The sequence below is a fragment of the Taudactylus pleione genome, unplaced genomic scaffold (assembly GCF_031769625.1).
Source record: "Taudactylus pleione unplaced genomic scaffold, aTauple2 ptg000098l, whole genome shotgun sequence".
Lineage (NCBI taxonomy): Eukaryota > Metazoa > Chordata > Amphibia > Anura > Myobatrachidae > Taudactylus > Taudactylus pleione.
Window position 1 is genome coordinate 83873 of NW_028284500.1, and position 19217 is coordinate 103089.

The window sequence follows — 19217 nt, forward strand, 5'->3', positions numbered from 1 at the left end:
CTAGTTGATTGGTTGGAATGAAAATCTGGTAAGGTATGAAAGCAAATGACAATCAGCAATTTGCTCCAAACGCCGGAAAATGGCCAAAAACTGTTGTTTGAACAAATTGTTTAGATCAAACATTTAACAAACTTTTCTGGACAACCATTTTCATCTGTTTTCTGGCATTTAGGAGCAAATTGCTGATCATCATTTACTCCCATACGTTACCAGATTTTCATTCCAACCAATCAACTAGTTGGGTGGTTGGACAGATAATCTTTAGATGTGTGGCCAGCTTAACATGACCCCTTCCACAGGTACAAAATGCTCTGCCCCTGGACTTCCCACGTACTTTGATTGCCGTCACCTGTGTTGAAACATCCCTTTCATTGATTAACTAATTCAACGTAATCTGTATGTAATACCGCCGGCCGCATGGCCAGCAGTTCGATACCCGACAACGTCAGGCCGACAGTGGAACAGATCCTGGCAGCGGCAGCCTGACAGCGCTGGAAATCCAATCGTCCCCAGGTAAGTATGAACTAACCTAACCTACCCCCCTAAAACTAACCCTCCCTTAGAGGTGCCTAACCCTAACCTCCCCTCCAAGTGCGTAACCCTAATCCCCCCTCTAAGTGCCTAAACCTAACCCCCCCTTCCCCACCGCCTAAACCTAAGCCCCCCAGGGCCTAACCCTAACCTCCCCCTGGGGGTGCCTAACCCTCCCTCCCCCTAGCCTAACCCTAACCTCCCGGGGGGGTGCCTAACCCTAAGTCCCCCCTGGGAGCCGTAAACCTAACCCTCCCCCACCCCCGCTGCTGTCCGCTCGCGGCGCCTGGCATCCCTTCGATCGGGATGCCGGTCTCCCTGCGTCGGTGAATTGAGCAGCGTCTACATCTAGATGCCGGTCATTTCACCCTCGCCGGGATATGACAGTCGGGAAGCCGGCTGTCGGTATAATGTCAGCCGGCTTCCTGATTGCATCCCAATTCAACACAGGTGACTGCAATCATAGATAATATATAATTCCAGAAGCAAAGCATTTTGGACCACATGAAAAGGAGGTCATGTTGGAGGGCCTGCATCATCTAGATTCAACATGCAGCCCTTCAGCTGCTGTGGAACTACACATACCAGCATTGCGCTGCCACAGTTTTAGCATACTCTAATAGAGAAACTGTGGCAGGGCATGTTGGGAGGTGTAGTTACACAGCAGTTTGAGGGCTGCATGTTGAATACCCCTGATCTAGACTCTGTCACCATTAATCCCATACTTGCATAATCTCCGGGACCACAATGAGGCAATCGTATCACAACGTCTACAGCTCCGCCTACCTCTGCTGCAATACGCCCCTCCCGAAGGGAGCAGCCCAAAGTTCGGCAAGTTTGCATTATCCCCAGTTCCAGCATTACTGGCCAAAAAGATATAATTCAGACTGACAAGGTAACATGGGTATGCTAATGGAGCCTGACAATTCCCTAAGCACTACTGAGCTCCTTCAGATATGATGCAATTTTCCAGTATTTCCTATTGATTTGATTGGTTTAATTTTAACACAGCTATCTGAAACATTGCCCCTTCTGAATATATGCAATTGGCGCTTTAGCAATACTGAAGACAGGAGCTCCCTTGAGGGGGGTTTCCTGGTGCCCAGAATCTGCCTTGAGTGATAAAAGCAAATGTACAATTTGTCACTGGGTGCTGAAAATGATTGCATGCAGGTTGTCTGTGCACTGCACTGGGCTGCTAGGAAAGGGAAAGTGTGGGACTACTTTAGGACGCAGCGGAACAGACCAGTCATGTTATGTTATCAGTAGGCTCCCAGCACACAGCTCAGAGAGGAGTATAAACTGTAGCTGCTTGATCTGCTGGGGAATTAGGGTGAGCACAACGGTATTTAATTGTTTTCGCGGTCCGGATCTCCAGACTAAAGTGACGGAAGATCGCGGGGCACTATTCAATTGTTACTGATTTTCACTACGGTCGTGCCCAAAGTGGTCGGGTTTAGCCGTGTAAATCGGCTTCCCCCGACTAAAGTGCTGGGCGCAATCACGAAAAGTGCTGTTTGGGCACCCAAACAGGTCACTTTTCGCCCATTTCAGCTCGCACCCCCCTGGGGCTGCGAGCCATTATGGAGCGCTGGCAGCTGATCACGCCCGACAGGTGCAACAATTGAATAGCTCCGTCGGGCGTGAAGGGGGCTGGAAACAATTGAATTCTGCCCTGTGAGTGTGTTTGTGTGATGTCAGTCTGACTTCTAGTACAGTGTCAGTGTATCTGACCTGTGATCCTGTCTCCCAGCGCTGTCTGACCTGCAATCCTGCCTTCCAGCGCGGTCAGTGTGTCTGACCTGTGAGCCTGTCTTACAGCGCTGTCAGTGTCTGTCTTCCAGTGCTGTCAGTGTGTCTGTCTGACCTGTGAGCCTGTCTTCCAGCGCTGTCAGTGTCTGTCTGACCTGTGAGCCTGTCTTCCAGCGCTGTCAGTGTGTCTGTCTGACCTGTGAGCCTATCTTCCAGCGCTGTCAGTGTGTCTGTCTGACCTGTCAGCCTGTCTTCCAACGCTGTCAGTGTGCCTGTCTGACCTGTGAACCCTGACGCCCTATTTCACAGAAAATCAGACCAGAATACTACGGACAATTGCAAAACTGCGTAAGGAGGGCTGTAGTGTCAAACTTGCACACAAGCATGTGAACGAAAAAAAGAAAATACAATCTAAGATTTAGAAAGCTGTCCTAATGGTCTAATGAAGATAATTGTTATGTAAATCTTTATTTGTCTTTCCTATGTAGCTTAATTTTTATACCATGTACAATATCAGGTTCTGCCATTTATATGGTTGGGAAGACAGGAGATGGTTTGTATACATACATACATACACCGCTCATAATCCCTACAGCAGAATGCCGGCTAGGGATTCATGATAGGCGTCGAGAAACCAACGCCTATCATAATCCCGACGCTGGAATCCAGGACGACGTGGGCCCGTACAAGTTAAGTCCAGGGCGCCCGTCCTCTTAGCTGCGGGGGGGAGATGGTTAGGTTTAGAGCACCTTGTGGAACTTAGGGTTAGGCACCCCCCCGGGGAGGGTTCGGGTTAGGCTGGGGAAGAGGAGGGGGGGTAGGCACCATCGGGGGGAGGTTAGGCACCCCCTCGAGAGGGTTAGGTTTAGGGTGCGGGGAGGGGGGTTAGGTCTAGGCACCCCTGGGGAAAGGTTAGGGTTAGGCACTACGGGGGGAGGTTAGGTTTAAGCATCCCTAAGGGAGGGTTAAGGGGGGAGAGGGGAGGGTTAGGTTACTTACATGCCGCTGTCAGGATTTCCTCCCTTCGGGCAGCCATTGTCAGGATTTGAACCAGTGGCTAAACAGCCGCCGGCATTTCAATCCCATTCCCATACATACATCCCTGAGGAAGTTGATAACAATGAAAAGCGTCGGGTTGTCTCCTTGTTCGTTATCTGGAATACTGGTTGGTCTCTCTTTGGAACTAGTACTCCTTGGAATAGGATCATGTCAGGGATCGGATGCAGTGGGTCTGGTGGACCCAACTTGTTCAGGACAATTGTGTCAGATAAGTTTCTTCAAATAAATGTAATATATACATGCTATTGTCTAGTTTTCTTTGTGAACAAAAACAAATAAAACACTACACTATTGCTGGAACCAGTTTGTCAGGTATATTACAGAACAGTGTAATTCATGATATTGGAATGAAAGAAAATGAGTTAAACTCATAAGGACATTACTGTGAAGTCTGTTCATTTGTATATATATATATATATATATATCTATATATGTAAAACAAAAGGTGAGAAAGAAGCGCCTCATAGTGTTGTATTTCAATAAAATAAATGAATGCTGATGCAGGGTAATGTATATGCGTTCCGTGTGTGGTATTATATCATGCCCATAATGATTTGCTTTGTCCAGAGGTGTCTTTTATCTTCACTTCCCCCTGGATATATGGTGGTTTATTCCTTCCAATTGGTCACATACATATACTTATGGAGAGATTGCTTGTAGTCTATTGCTGGCCATACAAGCAATACTGCAGCCAAAAGTATGCAATAGGGCAGTGATTCTCAAACTCGGTCCTCAGGACCCCACACAGGTCATGTTTTCCAGGTCACCCAGCATGTACAGCCATGTTCTTGGAGCTGTGGCTGTACATTGTTGAGATGTCTGATTGGGATTAATATATATATATATATATATATATATATTCACACACACAGTATATATGCAGTGTATACTGTATGTATATATATATATATATATATATATACATACCAGTATATAGTTAAGAAGAAGTCATAAAATAGACACTGATTTTTGTTTTTTATTTAGATTTTAATGTAATACTTAGCATTTCCCTTATTTAGAGTTTCAAAATTCTATTTTCATAAATTGACACCAGATGTGGACTTATAGCAGTGACCATGTATTTTGGTTATAGCTATCTCATTAAATGACATACAATGTTAGATCACCGGTGGTCACGCCATAACCCACAAACCTCACACCCCGGGGTACCTCCACGTCTCTGCGTGGCCCTTACAGAGGACATCACTTGGTTACTTTACGTCTGACCCAACTTTCCGTAACAGAAGAGGTTGTCTGAACACGGTGTTCAGCAGGACAATTCTAATATTTTGCCCTAAATAATTTAAATGATGTGACAGTCATTAGGTCCTCCATCCAGCAAGTACATGTGCCATGAGGGAAAGTAATGTGATCTGTGCCTAGCCAAAGTAACCCCACAGGAAGATGCCTATACTTGTGCAGAGGATGAGGTTGATGTTCAGGACGTGTGTTACTAAGGGCCGTTCGTACAACAGAATATCAGCTGGCTGCAGTGGGGCTGGGGGTTGTTCCTCTTCTCTTTTATTTCTCCTCTCCATCCCACATAACCAGAGTACGGCCTTCTTCAGGCGGGTGGTACAGGACACGTCATCTGTAAGAGAGTCATTAGTAAATACACAGCACAGAACGTTGATCAAAAGGAACACAACGATGGACTGCTGCGTATACGGCTTCCTAAGCTCAGAGTTTCTTTGTTTGACATATCTAAATATCTTCACTAAATATCTATATCTTGTCATGAGTATCGGTTAATTGTAACCTAGTTGTGTAACCATGGTTCTATTTCTGTAGTAGGTAAAGGACTACTGCTGTGAACAAATAAGTTAGAAGTAATGTTAACTTAAGTAGTTTATCACTGCGTACTATCTGTAGCTGATGGTTTAGAATATAGTTTTGTGTTTTTCTTTTCTTTGTTAGCTTCTAGGTATATAGACCCAGATGTTAGCTTAATGGTATGTGCTATTTGTTTGTTTAAGGTAATTTATTGCTAGCAATAATAGTGGGTGTTTTGGGGGTAGTTAGTAATCAGTGGCTTCACATGCCAGGTCTCCTATGTAAGGATCATTAGAAGGCTAGACTAGCCTTGGCTGGCGTGCCCCATCTTAGAAGTGCCCTATTTTAAAAGTGCCAATTACTTTTTAAATCGATTATTGGCCTTATGTCAGCGTTAAACAGAAGTGAAACAGAGGGAAACCCATCCAAACTACAAACAAACAACAAACTAACCATTAATTGGACAAAGTGGGATGAACAATTGTGAGTTCACATTTTCCATACTACTAGATCCTGTGGACTACATAACCAGGACATTCATTACTGAACTCCCTGTCTGGTGGCTACATAAACCGGAAACGGTATGGAATCCCGGCTGCTGCATGGCCGGCAGTTCGATTCCCGGCAGCGGCAGCCCGACAGATCAGCAGAGCCCAGCAGCGGAAGCCCGACAGCACTGGAAATCCCGATCGTCCCTAAGGTAAGTATAAACTAACCTAACCTAACCCTCCTTAGGGGTGCCTAACCCTAAATTCCCCCCCCCCCAAGTGCCTAACCCTAATCCCCCCTTCCCCACTGCCTAGACCTAAGTCCCCTGGGAGGGTGCCTAACCCTAACCTCCCCTTCCCCTAGCCTAACCCTTACTTCCCAGGGGGGTACCTAGCCCTAAGTCCCCCCCGGGTGCCCTAAACCTAACCCTCATCCCCGCGGCTGTCCGCGGTGCCCGGCATCCCTTCGATCGGGATGCCGGGCGCCAATCTCCCGGCGTCGGGTAAATGACAGGCATCTAGATATAGACACCGGTCATTTATCCCACGCCGGGATAAAGCAGCCGGGAAGCCGGCTGTCGGTATTAAGGCTGTCGGTTTCCCAACTGCATACCCATAAACCTTGTGCTTCACTTGCTACTATTTGTGCAGCTCTGTGCTTTACATATAATCCTAATGCATACTTATCTGTGTTAATGTCAGTTTACCTCTATAATAATGTACTTTTACCTTAGCTCTTTTTCTAAGTCTTATATCATCTAGCTCCAACCACTGTCTATTTTATTATTTAACTTCTGCTCCCACCAAATCTCCACTTTTATTATACTCAATAATAAACTTTTGCTGTATAGACACTTTTTCCCATACTGTACCTTACTTGCATTTCTGGAGATCTGCACTCTTACATTCTTTCTTCAGTCCTACTTTCAACTTTTTCTTTTTCAACATCATCATTACCATGTTTTCTCCAACTCCCACCTTCACTCAGTGTCTACCTAATCTTTTGTTTTACCCCTTGCTTCCACCTTTATCCTTTCCCCCTTGTCTCCTCAACTTCCTCTTCCCCTTAACTCCTCTGTTTACCTTCCTCCCCATCTTCTCCCATTACTCTACTTTCATTCTCTTATACTCCACAGGGGTCCTACAACTTCACTACTAATCCCTCCTCCCACCCCCCTCTCCAGGTCACTTCACCCCATCCACACATCATTAATTTTCCTTCCTGCCCACCTTCTACTGGCTCCCCTTCTAGCACTGGAGTCCACACCATCGCTACACTCTATTCCACTCGGTCCCCCAAATTAATCTCACCCCCACGCTACAGCAACCCTGATAATCTCATTCAAATCTCTCCAACAAACTCTGTTCCTCTATCCTGTGCCCTCTGGAATGCCAGGTCAGTCTGTAATAAACTGGTCCCAACCTTTCATCTCCCTGAATCTCCTAGCCATTACTGAAACCTGGGTTTTACCCTCTGACACCACTTCTCCTGCAGATTTCTCTCTTCTCTGGGGGCCTCACCTTTTCCCACACCCCACGACCTGGGGGTCGCCATGGTGGTGGTGTTGGGGTCCTTCTATCCCCTGGTTACTCATACCAACCCATTCCCTCTGAACCATCCCTTACATTCTCTTCATTTGAAGTCCATGCTATACACCTCTTCCACCCAGTACACCTCCAAGTAGCTGTCATTTACCGTCCCCCTGGCCCTCCCTCCAAGTTCCTTAACAACTTTGCTTCCTGACTCCCTCACTTTCTCTCCTCAGACCTTCACTCCATTATTCTAGGTGACTTCAATATTCCAGTTGATATCCCCACAGAATCCTCTGCCTCCAAACTCCTCTCCATCACATCTTCACTTGGTCTCTCCCAATGTACCTCCTCACCTTCCCATGTGAGTGGCCATGTGCTTGATCTGGTCTTCACTCACCGTTGTGATATTTCTGATCACCTCAATTCACCATTCCCACTTTCTGACCATCACCTTCTCTCTTTTAACCTGTCCCTCTCTCCTTCCCCTCCTCTACCTCCAAAAGCCACCATTACTAAACGTAACATTGACGCTATCGACAGTTTCCTTTTCTTCCCTGCTTGACTCACTTCTCTTGCCTATCCTCTCTCTCCTGCCCTGAACAAGCCACTTCCCTATACAACGCCTCCCTTACTTCTGCTCTGGACTCTGTTGCTCTGGAGATCACTACTCACACTCGCAGATCTACTCCTCAACCCTGGCATTCCAAATGCACCAGATACCTGCAAAAGTGTTCTCGAACTGCCAAGCGACAGTGGGGAAGATCACGCTCTAAGGCAGATTTTCTCCATTTCAAATTTATGCTCTCATCCTATAGTGCTGCGCTCTCCCTCTCTAAACAGTCATACTTTAAGAACCTCATCTTCTCTCAGTCCTCTAATCCCCAGCATCTCTTCACTACTTTGGACTCCCTCCTTCGCCCACCCCCTCCTCATCTCCCCTCCTTGCTCACTGCCCTTGACTTTGCTACCTACTTTACATCTAAAATTGATTCCATACGTCAGGACATCATATCCAACCAGTCCCCCAGCTCTCCACCTCCTCCTTTCCCAGATCACCCCTCCCCAACAACTTTACCAACTCTAACAACCTTCCCCCCTGTATCTGGAGAGGAAGTCATGGCCCTCATCCGGTCTTCCCCCCCCTTCCACCTCCCCTCCCGCCTCCTCTGCTTCCTCTCTCTGCCTGCTCCCATCTTGCCCACCTCATTAACCTCTCCCTCTCATCAGGCACTGTTCCTTCTGCATTCAAGCATGCCCTTGTCTCCCACATTCTTAAAAAATCTACCCTTGATCCTAACCTTCTTTCTAACTACTGACCCATCTCTCTCCTCCCCTTTGCCTCCAAACTCCTTGAGCGGATTGTCTACAACCGCCTTACCACTTTTCTTTCCTTCCACTCCCTCCTTGACCCTTTTCAGTCTGGCTTCCGTTTTCTCCACTCCACTGAAACTGCCCTCACGAAAGTCAGCAATGACCTCCTTGCTGCCAAATCCCAAGGCCACTACTCTCATTCTCCTTGATCTCTCTGCTGCTTTTGACACTGTGGACCACCCTCTACTGCTGCATATCCTTCACTCTCTTGGTCTACATGAAACTGCCCTCTCCTGGCTGTCATCCTACCTCTCTGACCAATCTTTCTCAGTTTCCTCTCATGACTCCTCTTCCCCCCCACAGCCTCTTACAGTAGGTGTTCCCCAAGGTTCTGTTCTTGGTCCTCTCCTATTCTCCCTCTATACTTCCTCTCTAAGTGAACTCATCAGCTCTTTTGACCTCCATTATCATCTCTATGCTGATGATACTCAAATCTACCTTTCCTCTCCTGATCTCTCCCCCTCTCTTCTGACTCGTATCTCCAACTGTCTCTCTGCTATCTCTTCCTGGATGTCCCAGCGATTTCTTAAACTTAATATGTCTAAGACAGAGCTGATCGTCTTCCCACCCTCCCACATCACCTCACTTCCAACTATTTCTTTATCAATTGATGGAATAACTATCTCATCTAGTCCCAAAGTGCGCTGTCTTGGAGTTATCCTGGACTCATCCCTCTCCTTTAAACCACATATCCAGAACCTTTCACAGTCCTGTTGTTTCCATCTCAAAAATATTTCTAAGATCAGACCCTATCTCACCCAGGATGCTACCAAAACCCTCATACACTCACTGGTCATCTCGAGATTGGACTACTATAACCTCCTCCTATCTGGCCTCCCCAAATCCCATCTCTCTCCTCTCCAGTCTATCCTTAATGCTGCTGCACGGCTTATCTTCCTCTCCAAACGCTCTACATCTGCCTCTGCCTCCCCTCTCCTACAAGCCCTCCACTGGCTCCCCTTCCCTTTTAGAACCCAATTTAAGGTTCTCATGCTCGCTCACAAAGCCCTTACCCAATCTTCTCCCATGTACATCTCTGATCTCATCTCCCTTCACTCTCCTCTCCGCTCTCTTCATTCAACTAATGCACGCCGCCTTTCATGCCAGCTGATTACTTCTTCCCACTCCCGCCTCCAAGATTTTGCCCGCACTGCTCCCCACCTGTGGAACTCTCTCCCACACCCATCAGACTCTCCACCTCTTTGCAATCCTTCAAACAGGCTCTCAAGACCCACTACTTCATCAAAGCCTTCCAGCTCTCATCCTAACTCCCTGCTACATGCTCCTTCCTCCCCATCTACCCCATCTGTGTCAAATCAGTTTGTCTTCCCCCACATTTTTAGAATGTAAGCTCTCACGAGCAGGGCCATCTACCCTCTTGTGCTTCTCCTTACTTTAGTGTCATTTACTTCTTACTTCTAGGACACCTAACACTTGGTTACTTATGCTCTGTTGCTTATCTGGGTGATATCGTCGCTAATGTAGCAATATATATTATCCATGTCCTGTATTGTATTGTTCTGTAAGTCGCTTGTCTACAATTTGTTTATGTACTTTGTAAGGCACTGCGGAACACTTGTGGAGCCATATAAATAAAAGTTAATAATAATAACCCAGCCTTTATGGTGGCCATACACGTGTAGGGTGACTGCCGATCCATCGGCAGACGGATCGCGCGGTCCCCACTGACCACATGATATGCCAGCTCCCCCCTCCACCATCTGAATGGGATCGTACATTGCATCCCAGATCATATGAACCTGTGGGAAGATCTGGAGATGTGATTTACGATCCCGTGGGAGCGCGCAGCACGATATCATGCCCATTCATGCCACAATATAGCACCTATATCGCGCCGATCCATCGGATCGGCACGTATATCGTGCCGTGTATGGCCACCTTTAGAGTGGGTAATGTGTGCAGTTGCATAGAGTACCATCAGGGTTAAAGGAAATATTTACTTCTGCCTTTGTGAATAGGTATTGGTGTAGGAGTATTTTGTCATGGGTGACCATTTGCCACATCCCAGTTTTGATGGCTGACGATAATGCACTGAGTATTAATTGTTCAGAGATGCCAGTGAAGGCAAATGACTCCCATGACTGGTGGACTACTGGTCGAAAGTTTTAAAACACTCCCATTTTACCAGTTATTATTAAAATTTATGAATACATAAAACTAACGCGCTGTCAATCAAGCAGCTGGTAAAGGTATGGTCAGTCCCCAAAGAAAATAGGAAAATATAAATAGTATAGGATCCAGCGCTAAAAGTGTATACAATAAAGTAAATTAAAGTAAATTGGAGTCCTAATCCCAGTATTCAATTTATGAGAATTACTTTTAGTTGTGCTATTTATTCTGATTTATGATTCAGACTGATATTTTACAGTGTAAATTCCACAGCTGTATTACTGTCTAATAGGTGATTTATCTACTCATTGAAGTAATTTTTACAGTATTTTTTTTCATATATTTTTACTGTCTATGGAGACATATGTCTAATTAAATGTATTTCACTTTTTAATCATAACCGTCCATCTTGGCACATTTATTCACTATTCAATATCAATTTACTTTACATTATTAAAATTTAAGCTAGCCATAAACCCCTGTGACACCACCTGTCAACATGGAGGAGGAAGCGTGATGGTCTTGGGGGTCTTTTGCTGGATCCTGAGTCAGCCACTTGCACAGAGTGGCTGGCACCTTGAACCAAAACGGCTCCCACAGTATTTTGCAGCACATTCAATATATCTTACAGCACATGCAATACCCTATGGTGTATTCCTAGTTGGACAAGGGTTCAACCTACAGCAAAATAATGACCCATTCAGCTATGTCAGAACTACCTTCCTGGAAAAGAACAAAGACTGTAGGCTTCATATCATGGAATAGTCTACACAGTCTCCAGACTTACACCCCATCCAGCTCGTTTGGGATGAACTGGACAGAAGGGTGAAAACAAAGCAACCTACAAGTGCAACACATTACTGGGAACCACCTCTGTTGGGAAAAACTTCCCTGACCATATTTGATTTCCATTATAGACAGAGTGTCTTGAGTATCTTCAGCGTTTATATCTGCAAAAGATGGCGATTTTGGTGACTCAAAAATAGTTAAACAAAATTATTTTATGATTTTTTTTGTTTGTTTACCTTTAACTGTTTTATTTGTTCTATGCTTTAATTTCAGACTACACTTAGACATTAAACTTAAAAAAAAACTGAAAAAATTGAGGCGTTCTAAATCTTTTGACTGGTATTGTATATGTATATATATTCCAAAAGTCGTCACTCACATGAGAGAGGAAGCGCGAAGCCTCGTGTGCTAATTGTCAATAGAAGCTGAAGAAAACAGAGGGCCAAAAATGTTGACCAGATTATGGTGTACACCTATGTACTGTATGGTGAATAAAATCTCTTTTTCATTTATGAAGAAGACCGGTGAGTGCCCTCTGTTTTCTTCAGTTTAAGAGGATAGAAGCATTAAAGACTGTGCAAAATGATAAAAAAATAAGGTCCAAGTGTAATGCATAGTAGATTAAAGACATATAAAAATCAGCAGACTGACAAGATTCTGTGGTATTATGTACTGTGCTAAGTTCGGCCGGACAAATGCACTCTAATCTTGAGGGTTATTTTGTTAGCCTTATAAAAGTTGTCACATGCATGCCAAATTATTTAGATTTATTGATGGGTTAGGCCATAAATAACATACCTATGGCATTGCTGCTTATTCCATCCGAGGGATCAGACCCAGCAGCAGTGCTCTCCACCTCACTACTTTCCTTCTCAGAAGTAATAGTACTTGTTGTTACCACAGGGCTTCCATCTCCTTTATCCCAACGTGTGAACCAGGTAAGGCGGCTAACCTTCGAGGTAATGGACAGATTCAATTATTCCTTCTCCCAGCTCCATTTCCATGAAGATCGATTCAGACAACAAAATGGCTGCCTTAACCGTACTAAGTGCTGGCCCCATCACTGCCATATTGGCTGATAATGGAATTCAGAGGCTCGTTACGGTTAATGTGGGTGACTGTGGACCTGATTCCGATATGGACGCAATGCTGATTGCACAGATTCAGCGATTATCGGTGGGCTCCGCATGCATCGGAGTCGCATTTCTCATGCGTCCAGTTTCATTACCGATGTCTCTCACAGTGAGGATTTGTGATTGGTCGGCAGGTACTGTTTGTTGACAGCAACAGGGCGTTGGCAACTCCGAACATTTTCAGGGCGTCTCAATACAATTCCCGGCAGCTGCGACATGTACATTTTGTCACTTAGCCGCTGTTTACAAATTTGCAGCCGCGCAGCCATTAGCGTCCGTCTCTGAATCAGGGCCTCAGTGTAAATTCATTATTCTCTTTATAGATAGACTGGAAAGGGATGTCTCTTATTGATGCACAATTTAAAATGTAACTTTTATATATATCATTAAAATCTATATCATGAAATACAGTCCGTGAAATATTTAAAAAAGAAAGGAAAATGAGAAAAGTGGGTGACTCAGATGTGATTATAGTTCTGAAATAGTGTTTTAAAAAATGATATATCTATGCCAGCACGAGTCCCTGTATTTACTATTTAGGTATATAAATCTCTAAATTGTTATATATTTAGTATGTGTTGTTATATATTGTAATCAATAAATATTGCTTCAACCTTAATGCTTCCGATCAGTCTTTATGTGTATGCTTGTCAGTCAGTGTGTGTCTCTCAATCTCATACATGTATACACATAGCGTTCCCTTAAACGTTTATTGATGAGTGGTGAAAGTAAATATATGTCATGTGACACGATGTATTTAGCTAAATTGCAACATATTAAGCCGTCATCTGTGAAAGGTACTTCGGCATGTACCGGCCATACGAAGGGTCTGATTCAGAGCCGCTCGTAAGCGGCCGCTCGCTCGTTCGGAGCGATGTTCGCACATCTGCGCATGCGTATGGGTTGTAATGCACATGTGCCAGCCAGTCAGTGCGGTCAGAAATCGTGTGCTCACAATATAGCGAATGCCTGCTAATGTGAGTGACAGAATGAGGCGTTTGTGGGTGGTAACAGGGGAAGGTGCTTGAAAACGGGGAGTGGAGATCAGGCGTGCCAAACGGTCAAAACGGGCGTTTTAAGGGTGTGCATAATTAACCCAGCAGCGTCATCGACCACGTCACTTGGTTGTCTTTTAGCCTGAACTGCTCGCATGATTGCAGTAGGAAAATGCTACCACAAGAATAGCGAGCAGTTCAGATGCCGTTCGATGTACTCAATTAATCTAATAAATAGCGGAGATGACGTATGATGCGAGCGGCCAGGGGGCGTTATTTTAAAAATAGCGAGCGCATGTTTTGTTCGCTCGTTCAGACATAGAGGCGTCAACAGACCGCAAAGAGCGAGCACTTCATTTAAATATCCGGACCCTTTTTCAGAAAGTCCGTCCGCAAATAGCGTCCGGCTCTGAATCAGGCCCGGAGTCCGTAAAATGAATATCTAATATGCTTACATTCAGACCAGTAGCAGCCAGTTAGTGGGCTTTGCCTACGAGGGGTAGATACTATGAGATGTATATGAATGGATATGTGACATATACCCCGTATGTTTCAAATGAAGGCTGCAGCATTCAGTACACATTGTATCAGTTTGCCAATAGAAGGGCTTAGCCTGCGAGGAATAGAAGGCATTGCCTATACTTTATGAACATACCAGTGATACAAATTTGTTCCCATGGTATTCTGCAATATATGGATGACTATTGATATAGAAGTAGCCGGATAATGATCGTTACCAATGAGAAACAGACTATACAGATATTGTGTGTAAGTGACTCGCCCCATATACATTGCACAATAGCCCGGGCTATAGACTTGGTCCAGGCTTGCTTCACCATCTTAGTGCATGCACAGGTGAACGTGGGCACTATTCCTCTGGCTCGCATGCCGCGCCCAGGGCATCCACTATGGATTAGGGACAAGGCAATTTGGAGTCAACTGGAGGAGGCAAAAAAATATTTGCCACTGTTCCCCCTCCAGACATAGCAATTAATAAATTCTCCATCCAGACAGAGAAAAATTAGGGAAGATTCAAACAGGACAGCTTCAAGGGAAGAAGTGCTAAAACCTCCCCCAGGGCACAGCACAGACGTATGGCCGCCACCTTCATGCCTTGTGCGATTGTGCTATGACAGGAAGGCCCCACTTGGCACTGGCACCTAAATACTACCTCCCATGTACAGGGAATGAACCATGACTACTAGGCTAGTACCTTACTGTGATGCCTCTACCTGCTGGAGGCACAGGAATCCTACAGTGGCTGAGGGATTCCGGGGAAAAATAAGTAGAAAGCAGAAAAAGATAAAAAAAAAAAAATACATACTGTAATAAGATAAATACAGCTGTTATAAGCACATAACAAAATTTAGGTTCCCAGGCAGCCAATGGGGTAAGAAGTTTGAGCTTTTTGTCAGTAAAGTGCCCAAGTGCCAGTCACTGCACTCTATACCCCGTGGCAATTCAGTATCCCTCAATGGGTGTTAGACCAACACTGTATGTACCGTTAAAAATGATAAAACAAAATAAACATTGGATCAAGCTGGCAAAAAGTTACAGGACAACAGGGTTTTGCAGGAGATATATTTACCATTTCAGCAGACGGAGGCTCTGTCCAAAGACTGATGGCCACCACGACGATGAGAACCAGCAATGCTAGAATCATTGACAGGTACAAGTAGTGAATGTATTTCACGACTCCTGGTCGTGTGTCTGGCTGATTACACAATGGTGTGGGGTAGACGAAATCCAACACCATACGAATGATGCCAACAGCCAAGCCTATGGTCAGTCCCCAGAATGCACCCTGACAAAAGCATAAAATGCAACGTGTGATCAAATATTGAAAAAACACTAAGTGCAGTTACATGAATATTGGGTATTAATATCTAATTAAATAAATAGCTCCACAAGGCTTACTTTAAACAGTCTGCAGCAAGAATGACAAATACTTGCAGGCTTGCTCTTCACAATTGCACTACTTGGATTGATGAAATTATATAGAGGGACAGGGCCAATTAATGTCACAGCAGCTCAAGTGACTGCAATAAATAAATTTAAACATAAATGCGGTTGTGGGCTTTGTGGTCACCGTCCAGGAGACAGTGGGGCAACAGAATGAAAGCGGTCTAGGAGACAATATCCTGCAGACAAATGCCTAGATTTTCAAGTTTTGAATAGAGCTCCCCCTGTGTCTCAGTTACGCAAGTGGAGGTGTGGGGGTTGGGGAAAAAAAATACAAAAACAATCTCAGGAATATACAACCCCTTTAAGAATGAATGCAGTCCTTGCACATAAAATATTACCTTTTCATTGGTACGTTTCCAAAAGCAGCCTGCTATGAAGACAACGGCCACAGGGGGCTGTAAGTATGAGCTGATGGACTGAATATAAATAAAGAGCTGGCCACCCTGGCTGGCCTGGACCAGAGGGATCCACAGAATGGACACCACCACCAGCAGTAGCACAAAGACCCTGGAAGGAGAATGGCATGAGTGTATAGAAGAGCTCAGAGGACTCAGTGAGCGAGCAGAAGTAAGGCGGGTCCCTTACCTCCCAACTATCATCAGCTCCCACTCTGTAGAGCGCGGGCGGATGTTTCGCCACAGATCCATTGTGAAAATGGTGCTTGCACTATTAAAAATGGAAGTCAGTGAGGACATGAGAGCAGCAATCATAACTGACATCATAAGACCTCTTAACCCTAAAAGTAAAGGCAAATGAAGAGTCGTAGAGTTAGAAACGGTCACAAATACCCAACTTGACAGTCCCTGACCTGTCTAGTCATCAAAACATCCCAGGGACCATGGCTCCTGGGACAACCCATTGTTGTTATAAGGACTCAGGGGAAGATGTATCACGCCTTCTAAAAAGTTGACAAGTTCTCCATAGTAACCAATCAGCTTGTAGCTAGTATTTATTAAATACATTCTATAAAATGTTAGGTAAAATCTCATTGGTTGCTATGGGAAACTTCTCTACTTGTCCACGTCTCCACTAGAAAGCTTGATACAACTCCCCCACAATACGTTGGGTATAACGGAGACTGTACAATACATCTGGCCGGCTGCTCATTTAGATAATGGACTAAATTTGTTCAAACCTGGAGCGACAAAGTAGAATCCATTTGGATAAACCCACTGCAGCCATTAGTCACTAGTCTCCAGGGAAACCTACTGAGAAGTTTTTGAATAGCCGGACTTTTTTCCCACCACACTTATCACTACATTTCCTACAAGACTTTATCAAGAGTTATTTAGGGGTCTATTTACTAAGCAGTGATAAGAGACAGAGGGGTATATTTACTAAGCTGCGGGCTTTTAGAAGTGGTTTTGTTGCCCATAGCAACCAATCAGATTCTAGCTATTACCTTCTAGAAGGTGCTAGATAAATGTTAAGTAGAATCTGATTGGTTGCTATGGGCAACAAAACCACTTCTAAAAACCTGCACCTTAGTAAATATACCCCAGAGTGAGAAGTGATAATAAAGTGATAAGGTGCCAGCCAATCAGCTCCCAACTGTCATTTTTCAAACACAGCCTGTGAGATGACAGTTAGGAGCGGATTGGCTGGCACCTTATCACTCACTTATCACTCTGTCTCTTATCACTGCTTAGTACATAGACCCCTTAATGCCAAAGTGCAAATACCCATTAACTAATAACAACCAACCTGACATCACTCTCTCTGTCTTGTGCTAGATCTATCAAAGCTAATTGCTGATTGGTTGCTCTCATTATACATAGGTATAATTAGGTGCTATTTTTTTTACCTGTTGGGAGTAACTCAATAACCATCTTAGGATATGCAATATCTGAGCATCCTGATGGGTTTCCGCAGATTTCCTTGCATTTCTCTGGATCTGTACAAGCCACTTCATCTGTCAGGGGATAGAGCAAAGTGTTAGTCAGCCATGCAGTGCTGTCATCTGCACATATATCACTCAAGTGGTACCAACATCACACAATCTTCCGATCTTCCTCTTCAGTTTCAAATGAATAAGAAGGAACCAATGTTTGTTTTACACATCAGGTATTTTATATGGAAATCGCGGCCCGATGATTGCAATCTGCGTATGCATCGCAATGCGCATGCGCAAACTAGTCCACGGGAAGCGTTCGCTCACTGCGCATAGCCAGCTCGCTAGAATGAGTGACAGGTCAAGCCGTTTATGGGTGGTGACGGGATGGTCGATGGAAACGAGGGTGTGGTGGTGCGAACGCAGCCGTGTCTGAGCATCTTAACGCCATTTGAAAGGCTTGCATAATTAAGACGCAGCGTCATAGTACACATTACATGGAGATGACGTGGGAAAGTGGGCGTCTTAAGACAGGCTGGTGGGCGTCTAAATACACACCGCGATCGCACGCCAAGACATAGTGGGCGTGCTAATGCCTTGCCGTGCGATCGCGGGATTTGCATACTTTGGCTGCGTGCGAACGCATCTAGTGAGCGGGTCTGAATCGAGCCCTCACCTTACCCCACCTTCCTGGCCGTTATTAATTAAAGCATCAGGCAAAACAATTACATTTCATTACATGATTTCCCTAGGCACCTAGAAGACTCTACTATGCCAGTCGATAGCCCTGTGACATTGATGCAGAGTGGAGATTCCCCACTGAAGAGCCCACTTGCTGCTAGGATGATGAGTGTCTTTTTTTATCCACATTAATTAAGGGGTCTCTAAAAAAAAACCAACAACTTAAAACTGAACTATGTAGTGGCCATAGATGGTCCTAATTACCTATACAACTGCCCCTGCTGTCCTTTCAGTCTCTTCTGCGTTTCTGCACATTGTTGACCGCCCCCATAATACACAACGTTGACTTTTTATTTTTTACAGAGTGACGTTACTTCTGGCCGAGCCTCACTGTTCTGGCTTCCGCTATCCCTGAAGGTTTCGGAGAGCACAGCTGCCCGGAGTGTGGCGAGACAACTGCCTTTGAACAAGCGCCGAGGGGAGTACTGATATTACTATGTACAACACCCCATAGGCAGTTCATAGTTTGTTTAACTTTTTTTATGTAGATAAACCATTTAAATAGAAACCCAGTAGTAAAAAGTGGAACACAACTTGTGCAACTTCTTTATAGAAATCACAGTACTGGGCAGGGTAATACAGAAGAGAGACGAGCAGGAATCCAGGAATTGTGTATTCATATTACTCTGTGTATAAATGATTAATAACTTAGCACAGGCTTTCACTGCAAATTACATGCTCATTCTGCCTGTGCCTTTACATCTGATGGACAGGGCTGTAACTACCGTTTGGCCCAGATGGCACTTGGCAGGGGCACCTGTCGATAGTTGGTGCTGACTGGCTCAGACACCCAAAGATTTGTCTTTTCTATGCTGATTTAAAGTAAACATTACGAGTTAAGAGATACAGAGCTATTTCTGCTATCTGCTTGATGCTAAATCCAACCCTGTCTATTCTACACATAGGGGACCTGAGTCTGAGTCACACGGGGCTATCAATCATGCCGCATCTCAGCCGTTTCTTTGTGACCCTTAAATGGGTTTTTCTGGGTGGCAGCTGGCCAGCAACAGTGTAAATGCGCGGGAGGGAACCATATTTTGGGGTGTTTAGGTATGTTGTGGGCACGTGGCCAGAGATAATAACTGTTTTGAGTGGTGCATAATGCATATGCATTCTGTTTGCCAGG

The 19217-nt window shown here is 44.9% G+C and overlaps 1 protein-coding gene across 1 annotated transcript in view; it reads right to left on the reverse strand.

Moving 5' to 3' along the window:
* Positions 1-4703: 4703 nt before the first annotated feature.
* The window catches only part of SLC5A11 (solute carrier family 5 member 11), a 36718-nt gene continuing 22204 nt past the window's right edge, over positions 4704-19217 (reverse strand). The window contains exons 10-15 of the mRNA XM_088470371.1: positions 17324-17431; positions 16105-16255; positions 15858-16026; positions 15143-15358; positions 12225-12378; positions 4704-4933 (exon numbers count right to left, since the gene is read on the reverse strand). Of these exons, the coding sequence (XP_088326497.1) occupies positions 4722-4933; positions 12225-12378; positions 15143-15358; positions 15858-16026; positions 16105-16255; positions 17324-17431 (1010 nt within the window). The 3' untranslated portion in view covers positions 4704-4721. The remainder of the gene's footprint in view (positions 4934-12224; positions 12379-15142; positions 15359-15857; positions 16027-16104; positions 16256-17323; positions 17432-19217) is intronic.